The 23,187-nt window shown below is 41.2% G+C and overlaps 1 protein-coding gene across 4 annotated transcripts in view; it reads right to left on the bottom strand.

Annotated features, from left to right (window-relative positions):
- trak1a (trafficking protein, kinesin binding 1a) overlaps positions 1-21,757 on the bottom strand; it is a 37,323-nt gene extending 15,566 nt beyond the window's left edge. The window contains exons 1-2 of one of the 4 annotated variants that reach the window (XM_087848057.1): positions 21,545-21,757; positions 12,633-12,827 (exon numbers count right to left, since the gene is read on the bottom strand). Coding sequence is in view for 3 of the 4 variants with exons in the window: in XM_087848059.1 (XP_087704185.1) it covers positions 2,046-2,253 (208 nt within the window). In the remaining variant the exon portion in view is untranslated. Of the gene's footprint in view, positions 1-2,045; positions 2,619-9,934; positions 10,789-12,632; positions 12,828-15,859; positions 15,977-21,544 lie in introns of those variants that run through there. The other 3 variants (XM_087848055.1, XM_087848056.1, XM_087848059.1) reach the window with 3 other exon arrangements.
- Positions 21,758-23,187: the final 1,430 nt, after the last annotated feature.

The raw sequence follows: 23,187 nt of genomic DNA, 5'->3' as shown, positions 1-23,187 counted from the left end.
AAAAGAGAGCCGGCCAATGTAAACAACAGATTTTCATGTCCTTGTGTGGTGCAGACCTCATATGGCTGCTGGAAACAAGGAAAAGGATGCTTGATGGAAATAAAAGTTAATAATAGATTAAATCCTTAACTAAGTAAGCTAACAAAGGTAGGAAACGTTGAAGCACTACGAAGGCATTTTATTTGATTAAATAAGGGCACCTTGGCTTGTTTGTCATTTTGGAGGTTTTCCAGGCATGCACAAGTGGAATCATGCACCTGCTGGAGAGATTATGCATCTCATCTCTATTGAGAGGAGTCTTGGGATCTCTCTGGAGGAACTGGAAAGTGTAGGGAGAAGAACGTCGAATATCCTGCTTTGCCTGCTGTGAGCTGACTTGCATAAGTGGAGGATGGATGGATGGCACAAGTGTGCTGACATGCCAATATTCAAGCTACCTTGATAGTAATACTAAAAATAAATTGAAAAAAACAGTCCCACTTCAAAGAGGTTGTTCACAAAAGGCTAACTATCTGTCAGACACAAGTGTGTCTCACACACACACACACAAAGAGAAACATCCACGCTCAGTCTTTTCTCATGTTTGCGTTGCTGAACCACAAACTTAATGGAATAATTTGGTATGAGGAAACTTGTGTACGTGCACTCATGCACAGACACAGAGACACAACACCCACAAGACATTTATTTACTTGATACCTGGCCTAATAGAGGACTCTGCTGCAGATAGTGAGAGTGCAGCCTGTTTACCTCCCATCTATCAAACTCTCCATGCTGACTTGGTTCCATGGTAACACTCCACCCAGGTCAAACGGCTAAGCTGAAAAAAGTGAGGATGGTTTGACTAACAAAAGCTGATCTGACTACAGAAAGTCTGTCTATTACTGACTGACTTTAATAAGCCAGTCTGGTGAGAAACAGGCATTAAAGACAAACAGCACAGGTTAGAGAAGGTGACTGTAACCTGGATTATCAAAGAGGAAGCGTAACCTAATTCTGCAAGGTGAGCAGGATGTTTTCTTGATATATAATCCAAAGTCTGGGTAACTTAAGACACGCACACACCATCTCTTTCTATTTATTTTGCTCCAAGACAATGACAAAGGAAAGGGGACATCAGACAAGTGGTCCTGTTCAGCAGCTGTGAAAACTATGTGGGTTTTGGAGATAGGCAGGACTAAAGACAATCACCTTAAACACAGATATCTTACAGAGTTGGTGACTCTGTATTTAGAGCCATAATGTAATCAAACCTCCACGTGAGCACACCCTCGTGGCCTTCGGTTTTGTGTGTGCAGCAGAAGTAGTGGGTGCGCTTGAAGTCTGGAGTTACAGACATTATAATAACCTAAATTGTAGCACACAGGTTCATAGAGAAGAAAAGAAAAGTAAACAGAAAGGAAGCCCTGTTATTCACATTAATACCCCAAGCACAGCCTGTGTAGACCATTAAATACCACGTCTTTAGCTGGAGCAGCACGTATTTATCTTAACAGCCACTGCAAAACATATCCATGTAACAGCAGCCGACGTAAACGCGCTGACCAAACACTTCACACATTATCGAACATTAATGCGAAAAGACTTTTTTTTTCTTGCTTAACAAATTGGCATTAGAGTACGTGCACATCCCTCATGATGCACATCCTTCTCCCTCATCTCTTTTTAAGGATCCCTGAAACAAACCCTAGAAGGATTCAACACAGACCGAGTGCGTTTGCAGTTCAAACTGCAGCCTGCTGGCTCTTCATATCAAAAACAAAAGTCACAGCTGAGATGAAAAGCCAAGCCCATATTTGAACTTGTCAGCCCAGCAGGCAGGTGAACCGTGCTGTGTTGAAACCAAACACACAAATAATCAACATCAGGGAGAGTACCTGCTGGATGAAACCACAGCCACAGGAGATATGATAGCCTACAGGAAGGTTAAATGGCGTCTGTTATTTTTATATAGTTCCAAATCGTATCAACAGGTGTCTTACTGCACTGAGTGATAAGGATTAACAAAAGTAACATCAAGAGATTTAGTCACATCTCACTGCTACCTTCACACAGAACTTGCTGCTCTTCATCCATTTCTTCATCCCCTTCGGACCTTCCATCACTGGGAAAACTGGTATATTCTTGCTCCTCCTCCTTTTCTTCTTCTTCTTCTTCCTGCTCCGTGCTGTCATGTTTCGGCAAACAAACATATTCTTTATCCTCGTTCAGCAAATCCAAATTGTCCTCATCGCCATACAAGAAGAGTGCCATCCTCTCCCCTGATGCTTCAGCTAACGAGGTACAACGCCATGGTTTCTACCTGTGTGTGTTTTAATCTCCTAGTCTGTGTGTGTGTATGTGTGAAAGTATGCAAACAATGCTGTGTGTGTTCCGAACGCAACTGACTGAGTTTCTCCCTAAATGTCATGTGCCTCTCTGTGCACTCCATGGTACATGTCTGGTAAAGCCTGTGTGCGTGGACCTGCTTCTAATTGAATTTCTAAGCGTGTGTGTCATTTCTATGGCAGCTCAGTGAGACAACCAAACTCCTCCCCTTTTTCTCTGTGGCCAGTCAGTGAATGGCCTTCTCCACTCTGCCACAAACATCGGGTAAACTGGCACACTCCCTCAGGTCAACAATGTAACAAACAATTTAACGAAAAATAGGTTAAAACGGATTTAATCAAGCAGATGAGGGCATTGAAAATGCATAACATTTATGCCTTTAATTCTCATCTGTGTTATCCATCCAGTGGTTTACTAATGTGTGGTCGCTGTGGTTCAGACCAACAACAACAGAGACAACCAAAAGAGAATTCTCCTTGAACAATTCCCAACAAAAAACAGTCACTTTACAATCGGCCCCCCCTACCCTTAAAATAACTTGGTACAGTCCTGCTCAGCTCTATGGTGACAATAGGGCAGGGCATAAAATAACACACAACCTGTTTCCAGGGCTGGGCCAGACACACAAACACACACCTTCACAGGTGAATGTTTTTGCATACTATAGTTAACGTGCAGACAGTGTTATCAAGAGAGTCAAGAGATAAGCAAGGGCACTTTGAGCTGAGCTGCTTAGAGATTTTCCATGAAGTCAATCAGAAGAAAGACTGAAGAATAAACTCGTTTTATGAGATATACTTGTACAGCCATACAAATTGACCCTACAAAACACAAGGCACTGTGAACCCTAATCTTGCATGAACTGCATTTACAAGGTGAGCTATAATAAAGCTACTTTGGGTTGTTCCCCTATTTCCCAGGGGTCGCTACAGCGGGTAGCTTCTCATGTTTGATTTGGCAGATTTTATACACCAGATGCCCTTCCTGATGCAACCCCAAAGGCATCTGTGTCTCCTTCTGGCTTGTTAGCCCAGTGTGTGATGCAAAAGCAAAAATATTTCTTTTCATTGAATGGGGACATACAGGAAGTGGATGACTAAGACACAACAACAAAAGAGTTTGCAAAGAGTGGACAGACAGAGTTTCAGTTTGGCATCAAATCTCATGCCTCAAGTTCCTGAGCAACAAGCCAACCGCTGACATGAAACAAGCCATTCAAAAACAAAACAAAAAAGATTCCAGCAAAGTTTCACAACATTTCAAGAGTTTAATAAAGACCAATAAACATTTTGATGGCTTAAATTAAACCACAAATTAAACAGTAAATTTGTGACATCAGCTTAATGGTAAATTTATAACCTTTATTGCAACATTTAAATAGTTCTGGTGGAAGAGGTGAGGTAAAAAACATAAACATAAACATTTGAAAGAAGATATTACCATAAGACGCCATAATATTCATTGCATGTTAACAAAAAAGATTAAATATATATATATGATCTATGTCAGTGCCACATGTCTGTCTGAGCTTAGCTGTTGAGATGGGCCAGTCTTCAAAAATGACACATCAAAGAAGCTCCGTCTTCTGCTCATTAGTCCGCGATCAACTGTTATAATTATAGTAATTGGTCTAGAACACTGATGACAGCTCAATACTGTCCCGCATGCCTGAGTAACTCCGCTCAATGTTCCTATGGATGCTTCACAGCAGGCAACAAAAGAGCTCTGGACAAACACCACTCAGTGTCTCCAGGCAGTGTTTGCCTCCCCCATTGTTTTATGGTCGTGTTGACTCTTAATGCTCCAATAGTTCTCACACTTTAGCTCTTATGGAAACATAATATATTGTTTTGCAATAAGCTCTGAGTCTTTTATTCAAAAACCAAAAACTTTTTGTTTCGGAAAATGTTGACTTTTGTTGTTAATCCACTTAAATGGTGCATCAAATGTACATTTTATATCAAGTTAAGAAAAAGCTTCCCGAGAAATTGATAATCATCAATAAGCAAATGTAAGACTTTCAAACAAACTGAAATATGTAAGCTGAAATTTTTCAGCATACATATATTAAAAAAAAAAAGACACTAAACGCACAGGCAGATTAGATCTCATTTGCAACTGCTCAGACTTCACTTTCCACCTTCTACAGCTGACACACAACTTCACATAACACTGCTATGCCAGCAGCTAGGGACCATAGACAAGGTACATGGACGTAGCTACTGTGATATGAGAATGGGCAGGCTTGACCATTTCGTACCACGGATAATCCTCCAGTTTGAAACACCAACATTTACAAAATAGACTTAATTTTTTATTCAATATGACCAAAAAGGACTGACTGAGCTCATGAACTCAGCAGGAAAGTTCATGAGGTCAAAACTGAGCACTGTTTTCACATAGACTTCTATAGGACAAGACGTCTTTTTGCAACCACAGCTATCGCCACCTGGTGGCCTTGAGACATAACGCAGGTTTAAGGTACTTCCATATCCAGTCTTTAAGTCTGACGTCATTAGCCGTGTCCGGGTCCAAACTCCGCTTCAGGTCCCAAAATCAAACAAACACTGTGGCATCACTGAGAGTTACAAACTGTCTGAATTCTTTCACCTTCAATAAAATGATCTGTGTGGCTGCTCTACCAGGTGTAACAAATTTCCATCTAAAGATGATATACCATGTTCTGACTGAGAGATTTGTGAAAACATTTAAACGTACAGCTCTGCTATCACTTCTGACATAAATGAAGACAGAAAACTAAACAGTAGTGACGTTTGTATGGTTACTGAAGTTGGACTAGCTGGTATATAATGATGTGCTACGTGGTGGCTAGCTACACAGCTATGTTAGCTTAATATAAACATACTGAAGCTGGAGGATGAGCGCTAACTTTTTTCCACTCGATAAAAGTTAATGGAAGGTTCCCGATGATTAGGGGACGAAGGTGTCTGCACGGCAGGATGCTGTAAACGGACCAAACTTCAGTCAGGAGAACAACTGAAATAATCCATCTACCATTCAAGGTTAGTCATTAATATACTGATGCATGGGCTGGGCTGTAGTTACAGTGGGGCAAAAAAGTATTTAGTCAGCCACCGATTGTGCAAGTTCCCCCACTTAAAATGATGACAGAGGTCAGTAATTTGCACCAGAGGTACACTTCAACTGTGAGAGACAGAATGTGAAAAAAAAATCCATGAATTCACATGGTAGGATTTGTAAAGAATTTATTCGTAAATCAGGGTGGAAAATAAGTATTTGGTCAATAACAAAAATACAACTCAATACTTTGTAACATAACCTTTGTTGGCAATAACAGAGGTCAAACGTTTACTATAGGTCTTTACCAGGTTTGCACACACAGTAGCTGGTATTTTGGCCCATTCCTCCATGCAGATCTTCTCAAGAGCAGTGATGTTTTGGGGCTGTCGCCGAGCAACACGGACTTTCAACTCCCGCCACAGATTTTCTATGGGGTTGAGGTCTGGAGACTGGCTAGGCCACTCCAGGACTTTCAAATGCTTCTTACGGAGCCACTCCTTTGTTGCCCGAGCGGTGTGTTTTGGATCATTGTCATGTTGGAAGACCCAGCCTCGTTTCATCTTCAAAGTTCTCACTGATGGAAGGAGGTTTTGGCTCAAAATCTCACGATACTTGGCCCCATTCATTCTGTCCTTAACACGGATCAGTCGTCCTGTCCCCTTGGCAGAAAAACAGCCCCATAGCATGATGTTTCCACCCCCATGCTTCACAGTAGGTATGGTGTTCTTGGGATGCAACTCAGTATTCTTCTTCCTCCAAACACGACGAGTTGAGTTTATACCAAAAAGTTCTACTTTGGTTTCATCTGACCACATGACATTCTCCCAATCCTCTGCTGTATCATCCATGTGCTCTCTGGCAAACTTCAGACGGGCCTGGACATGCACTGGCTTCAGCAGCGGAACACGTCTGGCACTGCGGGATTTGATTCCCTGCCGTTGTAGTGTGTTACTGATGGTGACCTTTGTTACTTTGGTCCCAGCTCTCTGCAGGTCATTCACCAGGTCCCCCCGTGTGGTTCTGGGATCTTTGCTCACCGTTCTCATGATCATTTTGACCCCACGGGATGAGATCTTGCGTGGAGCCCCAGATCGAGGGAGATTATCAGTGGTCTTGTATGTCTTCCATTTTCTGATGATTGCTCCCACAGTTGATTTTTTCACACCAAGCTGCTTGCCTATTGTAGATTCACTCTTCCCAGTCTGGTGCAGGTCTACAATTCTTTTCCTGGTGTCCTTCGAAAGCTCTTTGGTCTTGGCCATGGCGGAGTTTGGAGTCTGACTGGTTGAGGCTGTGGACAGGTGTCTTTTATACAGATGATGAGGTCAAACAGGTGCCATTCATACAGGTAACGAGTGGGGGACAGAAAAGCTTCTTACAGAAGACGTTACAGGTCTGTGAGAGCCAGGGATTTTCCTTGTTTGAGGTGACCAAATACTTATTTTCCACCCTGATTTACGAATAAATTCTTTACAAATCCTACCATGTGAATTCATGGATTTTTTTTTCACATTCTGTCTCTCGCAGTTGAAGTGTACCTCTGGTGCAAATTACTGACCTCTGTCATCATTTTAAGTGGGGGAACTTGCACAATCGGTGGCTGACTAAATACTTTTTTGCCCCACTGTACATCGTAAGGTTTTAAAAACTGAGCTTTAAAATAGTGGTAGAATAGTGGTAATAAAAATTGAGAGAGTTAAAAAAATAAAATAAATAAATAAAAAAAGATCTTGCCACATTTGTTTAAGCAAATACTTTGATAAACAGCAGCCAGATGTAAGTCACAAAACTTCACAACACCATGATTGTTGGATCTGTAAATAAATTTTTTGTATCCATGAAAAAGAGAGCCACGGATGCGATTTTAATAAAAGTGTCTGAATCTTAAAAAAAAATAATAATAAAATAAAATAAAAATAAAAATTGAGAGAGGTGATCACCACCTTTTTTAAATTTTTATTTAGGGGCTTGTTCAGATTAAATAGGACAAGATAAAAAGCATTAAGACACGTTGAAAAACCAACAACCTTAATAAACACAGAGTAGTTTGGACCCGGAAGCAGGGTTTATCACGTTATCACTTAAAGATTGGATTGGCTTCATCTTTTTCTGTCAGGCACACAGGCCCTCTTAAGTAGCTGACGTTCACAACATTGAATATCACTTTATGGACCTGCAATTTGTCAAAGCTCCAATTTGAAAAACACTGAGGTATTAAACAAACATTGACGTTATGGTTTGCATTGTTTCTTTTTGTCCCCGCCCCCCACAAAAAAAAGGTGTCCAATATCAAGTATTTTCCTGGGATTTGCTGTCGAGCTTGAAATTCAAATATTGTTCAAACCATCTCTTACATTCCCAATGGAAAAACAGGGCCCTTTTATTTAGCCCCAGTCTGAGCCCAGCTGTCCTGGTTGTCCTCTGTCCATGAAGCCATTTGTTTGAAGGCCTCTGGAAGTGCCAAAAAGTCGTTGTCAGGTTGATATCAACAAGACTGGCTTGGAGGAGCATGCAAATCATTGGGCTAAATATAAGCCAACCTACTTCCTCATCCCTCCCCAACATAAAACCAGCTGCGTATCTATTTCTGCCTCGACACTCCATGAAAAGCTTTATCAAAGAAGCCGTGTGTCCCTTCTCATCCAGCATTTAAACATTTTAACACAGTAAACCTACAGTCAGTGACTACCAGGCAATATCAGTTCCTAAAAAAGACTGGAAATAAAAGCTATACCAGCTGGCCACATGTGAATAACATTTAAGCTGCGCAGCTCGAACTGGGAATCCATCTCAAACTGTTATGTAAGAATGCATAATATAGGACAATGAACTCATTTCTCCTCCAACATTAAACTGCACACTGCATTAAGTGTGCAGTTTAATGATGTCAAAATACAAAAAGTGCACAAATATGTGCATGCGTACAACCAAAAGCAAAGCAATTACTATAGGTGAGTACTATACGTATAGCATGAAATCAGTTACATCCCACTTTAAATAAAGGGACCATAAGCAGGTGCATCATAATTAGGGAGCAAAAAAGACCAAGGTAAGAGAGTAGAAAGACGGACATGATTGTGAAGAAAGAGTAGGAGCTAAAAAAAAAAAAAAAAAAAAAATTTTAAGCACTAAAAGGTAACAAGCGAGCCACTACTGCACCCTGCTGATAGTGACACCTGTCACATGACCGTGTGGATCAATCTGCAGATTCAATCTGGTATTTAATCATTTCAAGTCACACACTAAAGCTACTTTGAGACAATACCACAGGATGTTGTAACACACTGGAATTCAATACATAAAGGATCATTTTATAACGTTGCATTAGTTTAAGCTTGTTTTGTTTTTAGGTCTCCAACAGGGGCTGATATCAGCTAATATCAGCTCTTCATTAACGCTCCAGCAACATTTTCTAATAAAACAAGTCAGCAACCTACAGTGAGGACACCGCTTGACTCCACACCACCATCTGCACAGTGCACTGCTACATGTGCTACAGTGAGACCTCAGCGTACAATAACGACCGAGTTGGAGCCGCTCCGCTGGACAAGCTACAGATAAAAGCTTTCATTTTTGTGCATATGAGCAGAAACATATACATGGATGCAAACTTAGCTAAGACAGGTCACAGATCTAAACTCGAAACCTTATTTCTAAGCAATTACAGGTTTCTTCTAAAAAATCCTGCTCTTTGTTATGGAGATCATTTACTGCAGTTATGTCATTGAGACTAGATTATTGTAATTTGTTACTTAGTCACCATCTCCACAACATAACCTTTATTCATTTTGTCGCTATGTGCTAACGCCAGCTACCCGCTGCATCAGCAGCAGGGAGCTGGCGTTAGCACAACAAGATCTCTAGTTGTTGTCCAGAAACACAGGAACCACCATAAAGTCCAGTCACACCTCCAACACTTAACACCCACAACTACTACTTGGCTCTATATTAGGAGCCACTGACTCACCAGCCAAACACCACCTATTACAGCACCTACTGTTTATAATGCTGCTCCTCTCTGTCCTTTCCACAACACCTACCTTCACGGTTTTGCTGAGAATGCCAAGCCACAAGGTGACATTCACATGATTTAATTAGGAAAGAAACTAGCATACATTCAAGCGGATCCCAAGAGTGAGTTACTTAAAAGACAGTAAATGTATATTCAGTGTGCACGACTTCCTCAAAGCACTTCAAATATGTGTGAAATTGAAGCCAAAAAATTCCCAGCTAACTTTCCAGGAAGTCCTCCATGCCCCTGCTTTGAATTGGTTTCTTTTTAGATAGATTGCAAACAATTTGACATGTTGACGTATGTAAAGTGCAGGAAACAGCTCTCTTTCTCCATTGTAGTTGCTCCCATTTTCAGTCTCAACTGTTCTGTACTAATAATGTCTTACTTGGATACAATCCCCACAACAGCCGTCTAAGTAACAGTCTTCCACTTGAAATCAGCTATCCAATAGAAGCTACTTACATACAGAAATTAGCCTCTTTCCAACTCCAGGAAAGTGTCTGGCTTTTCAGCTTGTACATGTTAATCCACACTAAAGTGCTCTCTTACCATCAGTGCACTCTTCATAGTACCAGTCCAGCTCGTAGTAGTCTGCCTTAACAAACCTCTGGCCTCTGGTCTGGCCTCGTCTCTTCATCCTCACTGCTCTGACAGACAGATGTGCCAATGTCCCAGCATACTTAACTGTAGCATCCCAGCATGGTCAGAAACAAGCATCTGTCACTTTAACCAGTTTCCAGTAGAATCTGGTGGTCAATAGGTCAGCATCTCAATTCTTCTTTCTCAGCATGCTTAGCAGATACCAGAATGGACACGGTTACTTTAGGTAAGAATCTGCTTCTCATGATCAGATTTCTTTTCTGTTCCACACTGAGTAACACCAGCTCGTTGCTGTGTTATGCTTAATTTAATGCACTGCTGGTGCCATTTTTGGATGTCATCAGTCAGAACCATTATTTGCGTCATCGGCTGTCAGCTGGAAAAAACACAGAGTCACTTATTTGTATTTTAGTCCGTCAGGAAGTCTTTACCATTTTCAGCAAATTTTCCATCTTCTGCCAAATATGTCCCTCATCTTCCTTATTTTCTGTCGTCACATTTCCAAAGTCACTCCAAAACAAATCAGAGCAAATAATCAGGTCCATCCACTTATAGCTTCATGTCAGGCCACCTTCGGCTGCTGTCAGCTGTTACTCTGGCCATGTTGTCTTCTTAAGGTCGCAAAATGACCTTTTCCTTCCCTTTTGTAACATTCTTTAGCTCAACACATGGACAACCGCATCTCCAGCAATGACTCAATAAACACAGAGATACAGAGAGCGAGGCAGCAGCAGTCACGGGTTTTGCAGCAGAAATGATGAGAATGACGACACAGTGGGATGGGTGGGCTAAAAGGGTGTCTGTAGCCAATGAGGGGGGGGGGGGGGGGGGGGGGAATTTCACCAGCTTCTTCCCGCCCACCATTCACATGTCAGCATTTCGCCCTCCCTCCTCTCCTCTACTTTGTCCTTCTGCGTGGTTGTTATGGAAACAGCCTCAGACTCCAAAGCCATGGCTGAGCAGCATGTAGATGCAGAGAAGGCAGTGTAGCGTTGGCAGGGGTGACGTGGCTAACTCAAAATGAATGAACCAAAATGGGGATTCTGGGATTTGTCATATAGGGAGTGATGAAGCGCATGCATGGGAGGCAGAAAGCACGTGAGAGGAACCAGTGCACATTATGAAACTACAGCGTAAAGCAGCTACATGCTCACAGGATGGGCTAAGACAAGGCTAACAACATACAAACAGCCAGTGTTTCTTACACAGTGTGAAAAAAAAGCAACTGCTGCTAACTAAGTGACATCCATGGTTTTATGCTAATGTGCCAGTAGAGTCATATAACTGCTTACTCATGTAATGCAGTAAGGTTGCATAAGACCCCATTACAGGATCAGTTAGAGCTGCTTGCCAAGTGAGCCTGCACATTAATACTTGTATTATCATTGCATTTATATGTATCTGTGCGCTGCTATTTGATTTCAGGCATGCAGTTGAACCAAAAGATAAAATAATAGGAAACAACGCAATCCCGAACATACAGCTATTCTAATTAAAAGCTCAGTCTTTTTAAAAATGACATCTCTTACATGTTATCTGTTACTCTGTTGACACATATCCATCACCAGCTGAGGCTGTGACACAAATTTACCAATCAGACAGTCCACAGTCTTTGTTACATGTGCATTTTATGTCATCACAGCATGGATTTGCCTTCGATCGGTCAGCTGCCTCATGTCACAACCTCCTCACACTCATCCTTCTCAGGCACCAGATCGAATCAATGTTTACTCGGATGATGCAACAGCGAGTAGTATATCCCCCTCCCCCACAGCGCTCCTGATTAAGATGCAAGTTGGGTTGGACTTTTCATTATATAACTGCTTAAAAAGATCTTAGCTCATGTATCGCTCCTGCTTAGGGTGCCGATACAGAGCCATCTCCTTGAAGCAGATGGGGATAGCTAGTAAAAATCTAAGTGGAGATACAGATGATGACAAATCACAGTGATGGCATTGACTGCACAGCAAAAAACAATTTTCATGATTTGTAATAATGGCTCTTCTGCCCCCTCGCTATCACCTGATAGGCTGGTTCTCTGTGATGAATGTCAATACCAAATTGAAGGTGCAGGCAATGGGGCAATGGGGTGTATTTGCAGCTCTTGATTAAGCCTATTTATAAGATGCTTGGTTTATTTTTAGAACATGTTTTTACCCTGAGTCACTATTCCAAGTAGACATGAGTTAGATATTAATAATTAATTGTGAAGAAAAAAAACACTTTACACTCCCTTGGTTTGCCATGTGCAGTGTTTGCACATGTTATCACGAGCCTCTGCATGTTTGTTTAATTCAAATTGTGTGTATGTGGGTCTGTATGTGCTCTAGCTGGCACAGATTGCAATCAAAAGCCACAGTTTGATAAGATAAATGCTGACGAAGGCATAAAAAACACACAACATGCGCACTGAGTACACAAAAAAGTAAAACATTAACCAGAGTGAGATAGACAGCAGTTATTAATTTTGTTTTGGCAACCACGGTCACTTGGTTCGCCCACACTAACGGAGACATGAATGGAGTCAACACCCTCTCTCATTTCCACAACATTAACGTTGCCATAACACTCAGATCTCTCATTGTCACTCTCCAACAACAGCACACGCGTGTTATTATATTTTGAAAACGCAGCATAACGAACTTACAGAAGTATTTGAGGGTCTCCTCAATCTGTTCAGTAGTCAGGTCAACGGCAGCGTCAGGGCCCAAGAGGGGAGTGTGCAGCCAATCATCTTGGTCATAACCGAAGATGGTGTCAGCCCTCAGCTTGTACACCGGCAGTTGTTCTTCCAATAAGCTGATAATCTCGAGCTCCGGCAAATCAGTATTGTTACACACATCTGCACAAGGAGAGAAGACAAAGTGAAGAATAACTGCTGCTTTCTTTGGAAATATTTACTTTCACATTTTTCTTCAAGTTAGTGGACACAGGAAACACCAGAACTTCTGAGTTATTCAATTTAGTAATCAGGACAACATATTTCATTTAGTACACTCATGCAGTCTTCTGAACCGCAGGGTGTATGAGGCCCTCTAGTGGCCCACTGAGGAACTGGTTAGGTTTTAATTGCAGGATTTGGAAAAAAACCCAAAAAGGAGACCAGCTGAAAGTTGAGTTGGTATCCCTAATTAACCGTAGCTCTGCAATTGTAAAGGCTTGAAATGAGCTGTATGTCAAACATTTCTAATCATTTTTATAAAATACTGGCTTGCCAAACAGTTTAAATTAAGTTTGAATCCGGTGTTGTGCCACATCCTTATCTAGGACAATAAATAATTCCTCTGCCATAATTAAGCCCATTATTACCCCGAAAGAGATAAAGCAATAAAAAGCATAAAGCATATGCCATGCATACCAAACAAGATAAAACAAAATCAGGTCTCCAGTCTCTCTGCAGCCAGCTGATACGAGATTAACCTGCTCAGACATAATAAAGAAACAGATCTAAGTAGGTGTCGACTAGCTGCAGGGCTTCCCTAGTAACCTGAGATCAACAGTCTTAATTTTTTCCTATATTTTCCTGCGAAAATGAAAAATAAAAGATGTGAAATATATACATCTCTTACATAGTTATATCCCAAATTGGGATTGCTCTCTGTATGGTCTCTTTCTGTATCATTTTAATAATGATTACTGGGTGTTTTTAGCCCTTGTATGACAGCTGCAGTGATTAGAGATAGTAAAGGGAGATGGATGGATGACATTACACGCCACAAAAGTTCCAGTCAGCTGGGATTTAAGAGGGGACTGAAGGATCAAGGCACGTGAGCCCTAACCACCGAGCCACTCAGTTGTGCACTCGTTTTTTTCCTGCACAAAATCAACAGCAGCCTTCCTCTGTGAACCACTGATTCAAGCTTTCAGCTATGCAGCTCTCTGTTCACACATCACTTTAGTGTGCTATTAAAAGCGTCATCCATTTTTGGCTCTATTAGAGAACACATTCTCTCTGCTTACACACAAATCAAGTTTGGTCTTTTTTCTTTTTCCCCTCCTCCACAAATATAGAACAGAGAAGCTCTTGGACTGACAGAAGGAGACAAAACATGGGAATTAACATACAGTAAAAATAAAGTTCTTTGTTTCTTTGTTCTGTCTCTCTATCTGCCCGTCTGTCTGTCTGTCTCCCCAACAATGCGCTCTTACAGTTTTTCTAATGCAGACTGAATGACTGACTGTGCTGAAAAGGGGAACACACACTCACAGCAGAGGCTGGGGAAACATTTAGCAAGCGCAGCCAGAGAAATTTCAACACAGATGTAAGTGCTGGATACCCAGTTCTATCAGAACAAGTGACATTTCACAATTTTCTGGATTTTGCCACTTTGTGCTGCCTCTGGTTTGTGTAAAAATTGTGTAAAAGTTCTCTGAGTAAGATTATGATTGATTAGCACATCTCTGGCAGATCATTTGGTTTTACGCAAAGTACAGCAGCAAATAAAATTATATTGACACTGAAGTTTTGTAACTGAAGTGTATTAAAAGCTTTCCTGCAGAGCACAATCTGACATTATATGAGCATGAATTCAATATACCCAAATGTACTGCAATATTTGGATTCTGATATGAAATATGAACAGTAAACTGGGTGATGTTTAAGAATGGTAACACTGCAAATGTCATCCAACAAGGTTTTGAGCTTTGTTTAAAGGCAAAAAGAAAGGCAGGATGAAATGTGTGTGTTTTCTGATATTAACATATATAGAAAATGTATAAATGTTACAGCCATTGCTCCTCCTCTCTCTGCAGCTGTAGGTACCAACTGTCTGTGATTTGACACTACTGAGCATTTAGGCTCAGACTACTTTGTGTCTCCACAAAGTAGAGAGGAGGTTTACACATTCGCCTAACAAGAGAACGATCCAGGTTTGATCCTGGGAGGAGAAAAAGTCCCTTTCGGTTGCATCAGGAAGGGCGTCCAGTGTAAAAATTGAAACAAATGGGGCTCCCTCTTAGAATAAGTGAGCAATGAAAGCAGATCCCCTGGACCTCTTGGGAAATGCAACAATTATACATATAAAAATATTTTTGAAATTATTTTTTCATGTGACAGAAAGAATATCGCACAACTGAACTTTAAATTTACTATGGACCATTTAAAAAAAATCTTTTTGTATCGCACCGGCTCTTCATAAGAGAGTGGATAGTAAAACCTTTTGAAGTAAAGACAGAGCACAAGCGGCGAGGACACCACAACAAAAAAGTTCAAGTTCAAATGTAAAAATAGGCCTGTCACACAGTCCATCTGAGCGATAAACACACCGCCTAACACAGCGAGCAGGCTACGAAGACACAGAGAGGGTTTTATCACATTAAAGGAAAGCTACTGACTGACTAGGATCAGCTGAAATGTTAGCAGTCACAAGTTGTTTGTGTCAGACCGTTCAATCTCCCAGACATGACTTTCAAATCTTTAACTAGAAACCATAGATCTGAAATGCAACATGGCTGCCTCCTGTTGACCAAAACAATGCACTTCTGCCCCCTGAGGTCAATGCTTGAAAAGCCAGTTTTTTCCCCTTCTTCCTAAAACACGCTCACTAACAGGCTTTTAACCGTTTAAACCTGAAAATCTGATATTTTACAATAAAACTGAACCCACATTATGACATGTGACACTTTTGATTTTTCACAGATTGAAAGAATTCAAACATAAAAAACATTTCCTTTGCAAAGCCAGCTCTTTAACACCCCTTTCAACATACAAGGTTAAAAAGACAAGAAAGCAACAGTCCCCGACAAACAGATAACAAAAGGGATAGCCAGAAGATACAGCGAGCGATCTGTCCAGATGTTAGTCAGACTGCTCATAACTGTCACTAGATATGAGCTGAAACTGCTAGAAAACCATTCTCCACACAGCGTACTCACTCATGGTGCCCGAGCACGACAACCACTGCCCCCTCTTGCCCTCCAATTACATTTTCCAGCGATCCTGGAGAGGGCAAGGTCGCGGGAAATGGGAAGAGCAGAGTACTAAAAGTTTTAGAGGACAGTACAGAGTGCAGGAGACCAAAAGAGAGGCGGAGAAAAAAAAAAGAGGGAGGGAGGAGCGGCCGGAGCCAACCAAACTGGTCCCATCATGCTTGACATGCCAATGACGAGAGACCACATGGACCGCCCCACTCTCTCACTTTTCCACACTCTGGCAGCCAACAAACCCAGCTGGGCTCTGCACACAAGCTGAAAGACACACACTCTATTTTCCCCTATCCTGTATAAACCAACTGTGGCCACACCAGGTCTGATGCTGCTCAAGCTCAATTACTAAAACACTACTATCAAGAGATTGGGCCTTTCAAGATTTTAAAAATGTGAGTGTGCGTGCTTCGAGGTGTGGTGAAAACACAGCCTGAGCCAAAAGATAATAAACTCAACATAAAGGAGATTTTGCTATATTAGAGAGCAAGTGTTAAACTACCACAAAAACAGACCAGCGGAAAAGGTTTCTCCTCGTTACAGCAGTAATCACAGTGTGTGCGCGACAGGAGCAAAGCTCCAGCAGAAAACCTGCCAAAACACCACTCAAGATTTTTCCCTGTAATCCCACAGATCCCAGCTTTTGGCACCAAAAGCTCGATATGATTACATGTGATCCTAAGCTGAAGTGTAATAGTCTTGGAAGCAGACTAATAGCTGCGCTAATCAGTTTAGAATCACTAGTTACCAAACTTCACGGTAATGTGAGCGATTAGGGTGGTGCACAAAGTAACCGATCATTGAGATGTTTCATTTTAGAAATGAGGTAATTTCAAGTAAAAGGAAGTACAGAAGTTGGTGGGTGGTTTGATGCAAACTATAATCCACTAACACTTAGAAAATTGCCTCCATTTAAGTTGTAGTGCTGCTCCGTGGAGTTGCAGCAGAGTGTTATCTAGATTTAGATTGCAGCACAAGCAGCTGCTGGTCACAGAGGGTGCACTCGTGAAATAAAGCGCAGTAGTATGTCAGTGTTATCAAATGTCACCGGCAGCTCACACATCTACACGTGGGTGGCGAACCAGGGTTTTCAAATGTCACTAACCCTGTGAATCTGCGTCTAGTGTGTTTGCCAAGGTGTTATTTTTTTGTAAATAAAAAGTTTATTACTAATAAGTACTAATAAGTCCTACCTGACAGGTTGAAAGTAAACATCTTGAATGACAAACGTAACATGGGATTGGTTGTTGGATTTCCCAATAAATCATTACAATTTCCATCAAAGAAGGATTTAACTGTGGATTATAAATCACAAATATTTGGTCAAGGGACTCCCACTCTTCCAGGACAAAAACCATGCAAAATTCCACACAACAATGCTTCGTTTGGTTTGTGCAGTTAGTACAAAGAGATATTATGATATCTGTATTAATAACTAACTGCACAAACCAAACGTAGGCAACCACAGAAAATATATACACATGTATAATACAGATAGTTAGTATTTTTCATGTGTATATATTTTCTGTGGTTGCCTAATAAACTTCTGATAACCTGAGTCACAGAGCAAAACCAACTTCCTTTGTGTAGAGCTCAATCGTGCCTACTGGTCGAGGGATGTTTGCACGAGATGTGGGGTCTGGCACCGGATCATTTGAGTCCTGTGGTATGAAAGATAGTGGTCTCTATCGAAGGGGCTTGTTCCGGGGCATGCGGAAGATGTTGCATCAGATTGGGATCAGCGCTTTGGTCTCTTGGTTTCTGAAGCTGTTTGCGAACTCTCCAGCTGGTGGAGGAAGCAGCTGTCGGGGAAGTTACACCAATCTGTTCTTAGTAATAGTGCGCTTAAAAGTAAGAATCCACATAATACAAATCTGTTTACTTGGATACAAATGTGAGCTGGCGATTTTGATTAGTTGGTCATCCTGTGGAATGACACGGTAACGCTGCATCACACCGCAAGCGACATGGCAACCAGAGACCACAGAGAGTCAATCCCGTTCGGTGATGTCAAGCGACTATGGGCAAAATATCCGCTGATGAGACAAAGTAGCTGTGACTGAAGATATTTTTTCAACTTATATATCTATACAAATACAGATGCAGGCAACAGGAGTCTGAAACATTCACAAGTGACCAGGCGTCGGCTACAAAGCGATGCACGACGAGCCAATCGTTTCCAGTGTGGACGCAGCTTAAAGGACAGCTTTAACAGACAAGAAATGAAGGGCAAAGGAATACTTAGACATTAAAATACATAAAATATGTAAATGCTTAACCCTAACCCTTAATATCATCAGCCAGAATAGTAAAGAGGCATCAGCTTCACAGAACATCAGATACAGTACGTAAATATCTGAAATCACTTATTTGTGTTCCATTTGTTTCCAGATGAGATCATCTGTCTACATCTGGCACAAACTCACAGTGCATATTTTATAAATGTTAAATTCAGATTCAACCCACTGTTAAATATTTTTCAAGTCCACAGAATTGATGAAATCCAAACTAATGAGGTTCAGTTTGTTCTGTAAAGTGTGCAGTCAGCCACTGTTCTTACTCCCAGTTGTTCTTGCTGGATTATTCATAGTTTTTTATGTACAAAAACATTGTAGTCATAGCAACCCTCTGTTTATGTGTACAGCAGCCCCCCCCCCTCTTGTCAAAATTTTCCACTCCATGATTACACTCCCTCAAACAGTGACTGCACTGGTCAGACTGACTAGCTCACAGAGGCTGATCTCCACACACAGTGTTTTGAGCGCTTTACTGAGGCTCTTGTGGGTCAGCACAGGTTCAAACTCGTCTTTGTGAAAACACAAGGAGAACCCTGCACTCCTTTGAGAAAAAAGAAAAATAGCAGCACAGTGGATGTTTCTGCGTACCGTGACTGGATGAGAGCCAGGGGACCATGCCCATCAGATCAGATTCAAACTCCGTTTTTCCACTTGCCATAACTTTGCCAGCCGCTTACCAAAGTTATCCGTCCTCTGCCTCTTTTCTATGTGTCTGTTTGCTCCCAATCGTCCTCTCCACATCAGACATCCCATAATTTCACTGTTACTCAACTCTTTACATCATCGGAGGCTGGTAACCACGGAGAATTAATCTCACACCCAGAAACTGCCGCATGGCAATGAGCTGCTCTATTCAGCTCATTGTGTTCATTCATTCGCCCGTACCCACTCCCACACCAGCTCTCTCTTTCTGTGAGAGACTCAAAAAGAGAGTTGGAGAAGCAGAATGACAGACGGAAGGCTGAGAGAGGGAAACATGAGGACACAAACAAAACAACTGCAAATTTGAACACAAACCAGCAGATGGCAGCACTGTCCTGAACACCTCAGCTGACTTTAAACAATAAAAACTGGGCTGCTGTAGATCCTACCACAGCTTTGATTTTGTAAATACAAGTGACCTGTTAAAGAATGGGCTTGTCAACCTGAAATCAAGAACTGGGTTTCATGTATATGTTAAAGAAAAAGAAAAAAGAAAAACACTGTCCTTTGATTCAAACAGCATGCATTAATTATGCATTAAAGCCAACAGTTAAAGGAAAATTAAGTTAAGTTAATAAAGAGCAATAATATTATAGATTTATAGGGCTTTTTAGGGTATAACAGACTACCTACAAAAGTTGGCAACTGATTTTTAGTGAATAAGCTGTCATATGAATGTACACAGCACTGTGGGGTTTCAGTCTTCTAAAAGTCCATTTCAGAGAATCACCGATAGGGGAATTGGTGATTTAAACATCTGATATATTGGCAGATATTTTCTACTTTAGACACACAAAGCATAAACATAACCCTTCACTTTTATTATGTGAAGTAATTTATTAGTCCTCACTAAGATCGCATTACAGTGCAGTTTAAAATTAATCTTTCTTTAATTATACAACAAGTCGGGGATTACTCGTTTACGCTTACGAGCTGCCAGCAGGGAAAAGTGGTAGAGAGCTGTACATAACACTCATGACATGGTTAAAGGGCGTTTCTTCCATCTCTCTCTCTTTTTTTTTTTAATTTATAGGTGATTGTAAATGCTGATACTGATAAATCAATAAATGGCTGATATTGGCCGCCATTGATATCGGTCGGGCTCTAACAGTAAATATAACACTTTTCAGACATGCAGTTCTTTCCATTAATTCTTCTTTAAGCACTTAGGCCTGTTTTCCATGAAAGTTTAGATTTCGCAACATTTATGTTTCACTTTCAAAATGATTGCATGTTTTTAATGGGATTTGCTCAGCTCTCTTAAAAACATGATTGTTGGGCAGAATACACTAAACACCAATATCGTCAAATTCATAACAATTCAAAACTTTTCATTCGGTTCATTCAGTTTGTAGTGGATCCCTAAAGGAACAAAAACTATCATCCCTGCTGTAGACCAAGAATGGCCCTGTTCTCTAGGATGGATAATATGAATCGCCACTTATATCGGGTGGGTGTTAATTTACTTTGGTGGCCTGCCCACGTAAACTCTATATATGGGGAAACCCTACACTGCACCAGCTACAGTAGATGTGTGTACCTGGTCACCAATAAGCCATAAGCGCAAACCTTTGATTTGGTCATGCTGAACGAGCAGAGGTGCTTTGGCTTACTCTGTCTGGTGAGCTGGCAGTTGATTTGACTCTAAAAGTGTAACTAAATCTAAATATGAGTATGACTTTCCTACATGACCTTTTTGGTAACATAAAAATAAGCGAGACCTCGCTGTTCAAAATAATACAAGGAACTGAGATCATGCCCAAGGGTGGAAAAAGGATGTCTTTGGGAGGGTCTTTTCCTGTTGCTCCTGTGAGTATGAACGTTACACAGTATGGTGCTGTATAAGTGCTTGACAACATTTATGAAGTGCTGAAGTAGCTTTTTAGCCAGGTTCTACTTAGCTCCCTCTCCCTCCCTTAATGATCCGCAGAATCCCAACCTCCTCTAATCTAGACTTCTGCATGATTAGCATAGCAAAAAGAAGGAAAGAAAAAAAAATCAATACTCATTCATTTTGTATGTAATACCAACTCAATTAAAAGTGTCTGGTGGGTGTTCTTCCCAGACTGTAAAGAGAAAGGAGAAGGGCCAGTGCACAGCTACATTTTGGACACTAGTGTCATCCTGCTCTATTGAGGAGGGGGGTTAACAGGGTGATGGAAAAAAAAAAAGAGGAGGGGTGACACGTAAAAGAACTGACAGAAACAGTCCACTGAGAGCTCTTCTCTCTTTCACATGCTGGCTCACACACAGCTGAAGTCCCCTGGAGCTGCTTCACTGACAGGATGTTACATTAGAGAAGGGTCACAGAAAAGGGACAGTTTCTCACAGCTCCAAAGGCCTCACTCTCATCCAAACCACCTCCATCAGCCTGCAGCGTTCCTAACACCTTACTCCAAAACCATTAGAGACTGGGGGCTGGCATTACTGTAAACTTTTAATTGGGTTAAATTGTGCTGTACTGTCTAACTTCTATAATACATTAATGCAGCCAAATGGACTTGTAAAGGACCAAAGGAGATCATTTCTGACAGATGAATTATACACATGTCTGCACACAGTGCTGATACAACAGCGCCAAATGGGTTCCAGTAAGTTTTGTCTGCCAACAGTTATAACATATGCATGCAGCAATTACCAGTAATGGTCTCAGCATCTGTGTAGGTAGCCGTGAACTTCTGAAGTGCAGCTTCACTGACATACTCCTCCTCTTCCTCCTCCTCACGGGCCAATCGGCGCGCTTGGCTATGGAGCTGGGATGCGTGTATGTGTTCGGAAGGCTGTTTAGGGGGCGGGGCGGAGGAGCAGGAACAGGTGGGGGGAGTCTGAGCCCTCGGGTCCAGCTTGGCGCTGAGTGATTACCGATTAAAAACAGGACCGGCCATGGACCAAACTTGGACCCGCCGAAGCAGAAACTGAATTAGAAGTGTCCTGAGCGCATTTATTTGACAGGGGAGGACGGAAATGGTCAGGTTGTCTCACCAGCAAGGCACAGACGGGGCAGCTGCCAAACCAGACTCCTGTGAGCGTGCAGAGACAATGTCTGAAAGACAAGACAAAGAATTACATTTCGCAACGCTTATGTTAAAATCGCAGCGTTTAAAAAGCAAAATCATGTAAAACAAAGCACAACATCTCACCAGCTCAAGTTAAAACTGTGTGTTTTTAAATATTATTTAGTTTGCTGTGTGAAAACACATTTAGATTCTCTCTTTTTCTCAATCACACAAGGGCAAGCAGTAGTATTTATGGACATGGTATCACACTTCTCTGCACGATGGATGATTGGCTAAGAAGCTCGAGTGTAGACAGTGTCATAGACATTAACCTGTCTTATCAGCCGGTCAGGTATACCGCTATGACCTAATGTAAACCAGTTAAATTGGCATGTAAATAAAATTATGCCTGAGTAGGTTATAATTAGGTTTTTATTTTTACTTTAAAAGGTTGTGACTTGTGGGCAGATAAATAAATACATGGATTAAATGAAATACTAGAAAACCCTCTCAATATACTGTCAACGCCATCCAGAGCATCACCTCAAAAAAAAAAATGCCTCTAAATCACATACTCCAGTATAAGGAAAACCAATGTGCCAATGTGACGCAGTGGATAACTACCATTAAGTCACTGTTTAATTAAACTACAACAATTCAGCCACAGCATCTATGATAAAAGGAAACCTGGGAAACAAGCTAAAAGGTGGACACAAGTCACATCACTCTCCAGGCTGCCAAATCAAGAGGAACTCATCTACGTTTCTCTTTAAGCCATTCAAAACACACTCACTCCTGATCGTCATTAATTTAAAAAAACAAAAAAACATGGAAGTGTGGTTTTAAAACTCCCTTTCCCTCCCCTGTATTTCCCCAGACTCCTTCTCTTTCTCACCATCTGTCTTTTTTTCCACCAAGGCCTCCTCTCAGAAGTACTGAGTAAGATCTCATTGTGGGAAGCAGAATTTAGGTCACAGAGTTTCCATTATTTAAGGGCAAATGTACATCATAAAAGGCCTAAATATTGTTGCTAATGACAACAGTCTCTGCAAAACATACACCAAGCCACAGTTTGCACTGCAAGTCAAAACCTAAATGTTTTAATTAATGTTTGAATTTAAAAAAAAAAGTCTTAATTTAGTTATCACAACTTCTAAAGAAATTAAAATTGTTGTAAATCAATGCAAACACTGCAGATTACGTCATGCATCTTTATTATTAGCAGCTGATTCTAATACCAGGTGATGCCAATATTGATATTTTTATTATCTTCGTTTTGCTTTTG

Source organism: Neolamprologus brichardi, chromosome 11, assembly GCF_056152115.1.
Source record: "Neolamprologus brichardi isolate AB-2024 chromosome 11, ASM5615211v1, whole genome shotgun sequence".
Classification (NCBI taxonomy): Eukaryota; Metazoa; Chordata; class Actinopteri; order Cichliformes; family Cichlidae; genus Neolamprologus; species Neolamprologus brichardi.
The sequence above is the reverse complement of the archived record's forward strand: the minus strand, read 5'-3'. Positions and strand labels throughout refer to the sequence as shown.